The sequence below is a fragment of the Tupaia chinensis genome, unplaced genomic scaffold (genome assembly GCF_000334495.1).
Source record: "Tupaia chinensis unplaced genomic scaffold, TupChi_1.0 Scaffold143845_1, whole genome shotgun sequence".
NCBI classification, from domain to species: Eukaryota; Metazoa; Chordata; class Mammalia; order Scandentia; family Tupaiidae; genus Tupaia; species Tupaia belangeri.
Genome location: NW_006203696.1, coordinates 311,332 through 318,894, shown reverse-complemented (window position 1 = coordinate 318,894; position 7,563 = coordinate 311,332). Strand labels below are relative to the sequence as shown.

The following is a 7,563-nucleotide window of genomic DNA, read 5'->3' as shown; positions in this document are numbered from 1 at the left end:
CCCTGAGCCCATCCTGCCACGCCTGCCCTTCCTGGGGGTGCCCGCCAGCCCTGAGCCCACCCTGCCACGCCTGCCCTTCCTGGGGGGTGCCCGCCAGCCCTGAGCCTACCCTGCCACGCCTGCCCTTCCTGGGGGGTGCCCACCTGGCCCTGCGTCCACCTTGCCATGCCTACCCTTCCTACAGGGTGCTTTTGGGGCCCAGTGACTTCCTTGCCAAACGTGACCCTGTTCCACTGACCCTGTCGTACTCCGTTGCCCGGCCTCTGCTCTCCCTCGCCCTGAGAGAGAACTTGCTTTCCCAACGACGGGCGGGGTGGTAGGTGCACCCTCCAGCTCTCGGGACCTTGGGAGCCCACACGGGTACCCAGCACGATACCGAGTGGGCCCAGGGACCCAGACCCAGCCCGGCACGTGGCTTCCAGCCTGACAGGACACGGCGCTCCCTGCACCATTGCCACGGCCGGGCCAGCAACCACTCCAGTGAAACTTGCCAGTTTCCAGAGATCCAGAAGAAAACCCCAAGGAAATAAAACCCTTTCCAGAGCTGGGTCCAAGCTGAGCTGCCTGCTGTCTTGAGGGTCAAAACTCCCGGTGACCTGGAATCACCCACAGATCCCCAGACCTGCAGCCGTGAGGAGCCGATGCGAGTCGGGCGAACCGAGCATGGCTCAGAGGCACCCGTGCTTATCCGCCATGCTCACTCCGGAGCTGGGGCCTCCATGACTGTGGGGCCTTTCTCATTCTGCCATGTCTCCTCTGAAAAGGCAGCAGTGGGAGCCGAGGCCCAGGCGCTGGGAGAGGCCAGTGCCTGACCACCACCACAAACCGCGCCCTGGTGAAAGGTCCATCGGCCCGGGAGGGCGCACGCTGGGTGCATGGGGCCGCCTGCTGCAGCCGTGCCCCGCCTTCCCACAAGGCCCTGGGGAGGAGGCCACCCCTCCGCGGGTCAGAGCTCCCCAGCAACCCAGCCGCTGCCCCGCAGCCACGCGCTCAGGGCACCACTCACCCGTCTCCCAGGCTTCCCAGTCGGCCCAGGCGGGCCCTGCACACCTCGGGGACCCTGCCAGGAGTCAGAGCACAGAGCGTCAGTGAGTCCGTGCTCGCTGTCCCTGCCGCGCACAGGCATGAGGGAGCAGGCCTGGCTCAGCCACCCTGGTGAGGGCCCGGGAGCTAGAGCAGCAGCAGCCCCTCTGCTCTGCCGTCAGGCCGCGCGGAGCCTTCAGGGTCGTGAAGGAAGGGCAGCCATCAGGGCACCGTCACTCGAGCGGTCACCACCACCACCAGGAGCACCCTCAGAGAGCAAAGGCAGGTCCCACGTACCTGAGGCCCCATGTCTCCCGGCTCGCCCTTCAGACCTCCGCTCCCAGGAGGGCCCTAGGGAGACACGTCAGGGTTAAGGTGTGCTCAGACGAAGGACATGGAGCAGGTCAGAGCTGCTGGGCATGCAGGGGCAGGTGGCAGGGATCCGTCTCAGCCCGCAGCGGTGCGATGCCCAGAGCCCCACGGCGCAGAGAGCCCCACCCGCCTGCCCTGGCATGTCAGGGGCTGGAGATGCAGCTGTTGAGGTCCCTGGTGAATTCCGACCAAGCTAGACAGTACAGCTCGTGGGGCCCACGGACCAGAGCCATCCCTCTCCCCAGGGGACTGTGCTCACGGTCTGCTGTGGCACGTAGCCCAGGACAACACGGGTACCCCACAAGCTCCTTTCTAGGCAGGAGCCATTGATGTGGGAGGCTGAGGGTCCCCCATGTCCACAGTCCACCACGGCCAGGGCAGGGCCAGCCCTCAGACCCACCCATGACTTACCATGGGGCCGGGTCTCCCGGTAAGACCCATCGGGCCAGCGGGTCCCCTCAGCGCCAGCTGCAAAGGAAAATGGACGTGCTGAGAGAGGGTCACAGGCAGCCCCGCCCCAGTCTGCAGGCCCTGACCAAGAGGCCGGGCCAGGTGGGAAGGGGAGACCGGAACCCCATCCAGGACAGGAGGCTCAGGACAAGCAGACGGTCACCCAGGGCCCCCAGCTGCTCCTCGGGGTCCTCAGTGCCGACTGTCAGGGAGCAGAGGTGGAAGTGGAACTCGGGGTCCAGGGTCGGGCGCCCATCACGCCTTGCCCTCCCTCCAAGCACAGGGAGCAGCCCTCCTTGCCCGTGCGTGTGCCGATGCACGACGCAGCCTCCCTGCCTGGCTGGCCGCAGGGACTCTCACAGGCCCAGGGTGTCACAGTGATTTCATTTCCCGTGGGAGGCAGTTCGAGCACTGACCAGCGACTGGGGGAGACGGGGAGTGGGGCCCAGGCCGCCCTGGGCTATCACGGCCTCAGCCCACGGGCACGTGGCTCCCGCCTACCTCGGCCTCCGAACCCCTCTGCGCTGACCGCCTTCCTGCTTCCCCAGCTGATGCCATTTTAATTCGGAAAGTTTTCCGTGCTGTAAATTCTTATGTGCCCATCACCCACTTGACTTCAATTAAAACACACACCGATACGAGCCCAGCCAGGCAGGCCCGGGGATAGAACATGGCAGGTAGCGGGGTCTGCTCCACACCCGACTGCGTCACTCGGGCGATTTGTTCCAGGACACCTACTCGATACCGAGATGGTCCTGGAATTACCCGTGCACCGCGAGCCACGTAAATACCACACAGACGAGGGACTGCATGGCAGCTTCCCCTGTGCAGGGCAGGCTTGCCGCCCGGCTGGGCCGCAGTACCAGTCACGGACTCAGCAACTGGGAGCCACATCTACTGAGACGCAGCTCACTAACACGCCAATCCCGGCAGGAGGGCGCTCCTCTGCAGCCAGCTGGCAGTGAGGGGCTCTAGGGCCCAAGGGGTCCCTCTCGACGTGCCCAGCCGCCCGCCTAGCCCAGGAGCCTGAGTCTACCACTCGCATGCCCCCTCCAGGGGCCACATGGAGATTCCCTCTCCATTCCCAGAACCCAGTGGAGGGCCTGGTGTGGAACTGACAGTCAGCACATGGGAGGTGGGTCCATCAGCTCAGGGGTGTGGCAGGGCCCAGAGGCCCCTCTCAGAGTCAGAGCTGGCCCCTCATAGCGGCCAGGGCACCCAGTGAAGGCTCCTCAATACCCCCTGGGCTCACAGGCCCACACGGAGACAGGAGAGGCACTGGCTCCCCGCGGGACACACATTCTGGTGGAGGGGCCTCCCTCCATGCGGCCTCTGGGCTGGAACACGCAGCCACTGCAGCCCCAGGTACAGGCAAAGTCCCCTTGGACCCCCAGGCCCAAGCCCTACTCACCCTGGCTTGCTGGAGGATGGCTTGGGCTTGGGACTCCTGGGCTGAGACCATGGGGCCTTTGGAGCCCGCGTCACCACCACCTCCAAACCGGAACTGCAGGTATGAGACAAAGGGTCACCCAGGGGCACTGATGTGGTGGCGCATTAGGCCCACGCCCAGGCAGTGCCACAGGCCTCTGGATGCAGCAAAGCCCCAAGGTCCGATTTGGTGCCTCTTAGGCCCAGACTCCCCCCACAAGGCCTACTCCGCCAACTGTCCCACCCCTGCACCTGCGGACCCTGCACCCAGTAGACCCTCTCTGGCACCCACAGAGCTGTACCCTACAGCCTCCGGTCATCACGAAGGAATGCCAGAGGCCCAGCACAAACGGTCCCCAATTGTGCCAGCTCCCAGGCATCAGACCGACCCGCGGCCAGCCCCACTGCGACCTCAGTCAGCACCGTGGTGTGACCCAGCCCCAGGCATGCAGGCTGGTGCCCTGGGCAGGGGCTCCCTCCCGGGTCTGGGCTCCCTGTGGAGACACTCCCATCTCCTCTGCAGACCCATGGGCCCAGGGAGCGTCCACGCGACAGCCCAAGCGGGGCGGTGGGTGCTGGACAGTGGAGGCTTGTCTTCAGCCTGAGGGACTCTGCTCCCCTCAGAGTGGCCGACCTGCACCGGCATCTCAGGGGAGGTCCACCCTGAGTACAGGTGGCCCCTCGGCCTCACCCACAGGGCCTGCCTGCAGGAGCGGGGCACTCTGAGCAGAACCCGCGTCCACCTGCCTGTGGGATTTATTGACGGGCTCCAATGGGCTCGGGCTCCAGGACAGAAGCCTGAGGCCCAACGCCTGCCCCGAGAGAGGAACCTGACTCTCCCTGCTCTGCGTGAACCTGGGCTGAGGGACCAGGCCCGGCTCCAGCTGGCTCACTATGGCCCGGGAAGCTCTACCACCTGAAGGGTGCTGCCAGCCCGAGGGCGTCTCCCTGCGGGCCCCTCCCCATAGGACCCTGTGGCCTCACTGCAGACACCCCTGTGCCTGAGGCTCCCGTGAGCTCCCAGGACCAAGGTGCTGGTACCAAGGATGCCTCTGGGCCTGGGGGCAGGAGGCCAGGAAGGGGCGCGCAGAGGAGCAGCCTGCCGTGGTGGACAGAGGCTGGCACAGAGCCACAGCTGGGCTCCCTCCTGGCAGGCTGCTCGGAACAAACAGCACCAGGGGACCTGGGAGGTTCTGGCTGCACGGGGAACAGAGGCCACTGGGCGAGGTCCAGGCCACCCCCTTCTCCCCCCCACCACACGCACTGGTTCAGCCCCACCCAGAGCGAGCAGAGACACGGCTCCATGTCCCGCACGCCAGAGCCCAGCCTCACAGCTCCGGGATGGGACGGTCCAGCAGGGGGTCTCCATCCCCTTCCCCCACAGGCCAGGCTCACGTGGGCATCTTGCCGCCAGGGCCAGAACTGCCTGTCCTGCAGCCCCTGACCACTGTGGCACCCAGCCTGCCCTCCCCCAAGGCGGGGTAACCACAGCAGGAAGCCGTTGGGCAGGCTGAGGGGCTCAGCCTTCTCGGAAACGTCCGACCTGTTGCAAACCACGGCCACACAGCCACCCGGACGGGGTACTCACAGCCCCCAGACACCCACAGCCACCTGGACGGGGTACTCACAGCCCCCCGAGACACCCACAGCCCCCCCGATGGGGTACTCACAGGCAGCATAAGCATGGTCCCGGGGGGCCCGGGCAGGCCGTCAGCACCGGGCAGGCCTGGGCGTCCAGGGGGGCCCTGCAGACACGGGGACAGAGAGCTGGGTCAGAGCACAGCCAGGGACCGAGCAGCGAGGGTGAGAGTCGGCAGAGAACTGCCACACACCAGCCTGTGCCAGCGACCAAGCCAGCAACTGGCCCGGGAAGGCAGGCACTCAGCCGAGGTCCAGGAAGGCCCCGTCTGAGCTGGACCTGAGGACGTGGAGCAGAAAGGGGGCCAGTCAGAGCCCAGGGACAGACGGTGAGCAGGACAGAGAGGGCAAGGCTGGGATTCTCCCATTCCAGGGACAGGAGAGTCCCCACACACGACAGGGAACAGGAACTGAGCTGAGACGGAAGCTGAGGCCGACTCCAGTCGTACCATCAGTGGTCCCTGACAGAGGGCGGACTGGGTCACCACTGCTTGGATGGACCCCAGAGGACAGAGGAGACAGGAGGGTCTCGGGGAACACAGAGCCCTGCACAGCGATTCGGAGAGCCCATCCCTCAGCGGGTGACAAGGTGCCCTCTGCTGACCCACTACTCCGGTGCCCACACGGCCAGACGGCAGCGCTCCCGGCAAGGAAACGCCTCCCAGCCAAGGTCAAGAGACCTAGCAGCTCTTTTGGCACCATCCGGAGGAGGGCGCGCTTGCCAGCGCCTCCCCGACTCGCCCACCTTTTCTTCGCCGCTTTCGATCACAGAAGTAGCCCGTGTCCCTGTGAAACGCGTGCGCTCGGATTCCAGGTGTCTGGAGTAACGGAGGTAATGTTCTGAGTGTGTAGAACTTGCCAGAAACTCATGCTCACAGCACGCACTCTCCACGCGCTGTCCCTCCATCCGCTGGGGCTGGCAGCGACTTTTTCTCTGACACGTCGCCCCGTTACACGGCTGTACTACTGGCTCTTCCTCCACTGCAAGCCGGGGCCCACGGAGGTAGCCACGTGGGGACCCGTGCACGATGGACTCCTCGGGGACTGAGGCCGCCCTCACAGACACCGTGGGCCCTTCCCGCTTTCATAGGACAGACGCCTTCTGAGCGAGGGACAGGCGGGCACCAGCAACTGCGTATGCCCCTACAGCAGAGGAGCTCGGGGGAAGGACTGATAAGCGCCTTTTGTTCTTTTTTTTTCTTAAAGATTTATTTTATTTTATTTATTCATTCATTTTAATTTGACCAGAGAGAGAGAGAGAGATGGAAAGTGAGAAAGCAAGCTACCACGTCCAGGGCTTGAACCGTGGTCAGCCATGTGGGAGTGTCCAGCGCCTTAACCACCACGCCACCTGCTGGTCCCGCCTTTTGTTCTTTACTTGGCTATCGCCAATCACCCTCCCTGGCCATTAAAAAAGGAAAAAATTCCTTACAGGACAAAAATCCAGTTTAAAAAAGAAAGATCCTGAGTCAGCAGGTGGCATAGTGGTTTAAGCGCTGGATTCCCACATGGCCGACCACGGTTTGAGTTCCAGGCCTGGCAGCTTAAAATGCACACTGGGCACATGTGCATGCATGCATGCCCAAAATCCTGAGGAGAATGGAGAAGGAATTGAGGCATGGCCATCCCCCAGGGTGACTCTGTCTCTCTCTGTATCTCCGGCAAGCACACCCACCCTGTAGCAAAAATCTCTCTCTAAAAAACAGAAAGATCGTCAGGACCAGCGGGTGACGTGGTGGTGAAGGCCCTGGATTTCACATGGCCGACCACCGCGCCAGTCCCAGACCCAGCGGCTTGGAAATTATGCCAGGTGCGTGTGCGTGCATGCCCAAAACCCTGAGAGGAGAACGAAGGAGAAGGGACTGCGGCGTGGCCATCCCCTCTGGGGGGTGATTTCTCACTTTCCCTCTCTCTCCACCAAGTGCATGTACTCTATGGGAAAGGCCTAAAGTGAAAAAGAAAGAAACCGCAGGGCCGCCCATGGCCCGGGGGTTAGGGAGTGGGATGTCACAGGCCAAGCCTGGGCTCAGCAGCTTGAAAACACACCAAGCATGTGAGCAGGCGGTGTTGACTGTCAGTCCTGCCCAGATGGCGGAACGGAGAAGCAACTGCAGCGTGGGGCAGGCCAGACGGCGGCCTCTGTCAGTGATGCGGCTACGTCCTGGGGTCGGCAGTGGCCACCAGTAGGAATTATTGGAGAAACTGTCTCTACAGCTGTAAGTTAAGCATCTCAAGAGAAGACCAGCCTATATCAGGGGAAGTCCTAGATCCGGGAACCCCATAAAAGACCAGGGGGCAGAAGATGCAGACAGGGGGCCGGCCATGCAAAGGAAGGGACAGACAGGGAGGGATGCTGCCATGAGCCCCTGCAGCCATGGACAGCCAACCCGGGAGGCAGAGGAGGTGAGGAAGACGCTTGCCCACAGCCTCTGGAGCACGGCCCTGGCCTGCCAACACCTTGGCCTTAGACCTCCAGACTCCAGAACAGAAGGAGCACACACGTGCACTGTTCTGGGCACCAACTCCGCTTGCTCAGTCGGTGGGATTCCGGCACCTGCTCTGAGCCCTCGGGCTGCACCACAGAGCCCTTGGCCAGCCTTTTCAGCCGGGAATCGGCGGGGGGGGGGTCCTGAGTGGTGGACCGCGGGCCCG

General features: G+C 63.9%; 1 protein-coding gene across 1 annotated transcript in view; it reads right to left on the bottom strand.

Annotated features, from left to right (window-relative positions):
- The window catches only part of COL5A1 (collagen type V alpha 1 chain), a 184,251-nt gene that overhangs the window by 87,358 nt on the left and 89,330 nt on the right, over window positions 1-7,563 (bottom strand). The window contains exons 15-19 of the mRNA XM_006165267.2: window positions 4,944-5,018; window positions 3,257-3,349; window positions 1,807-1,863; window positions 1,321-1,374; window positions 1,007-1,060 (exon numbers count right to left, since the gene is read on the bottom strand). Of these exons, the coding sequence (XP_006165329.1) occupies window positions 1,007-1,060; window positions 1,321-1,374; window positions 1,807-1,863; window positions 3,257-3,349; window positions 4,944-5,018 (333 nt within the window). The remainder of the gene's footprint in view (window positions 1-1,006; window positions 1,061-1,320; window positions 1,375-1,806; window positions 1,864-3,256; window positions 3,350-4,943; window positions 5,019-7,563) is intronic.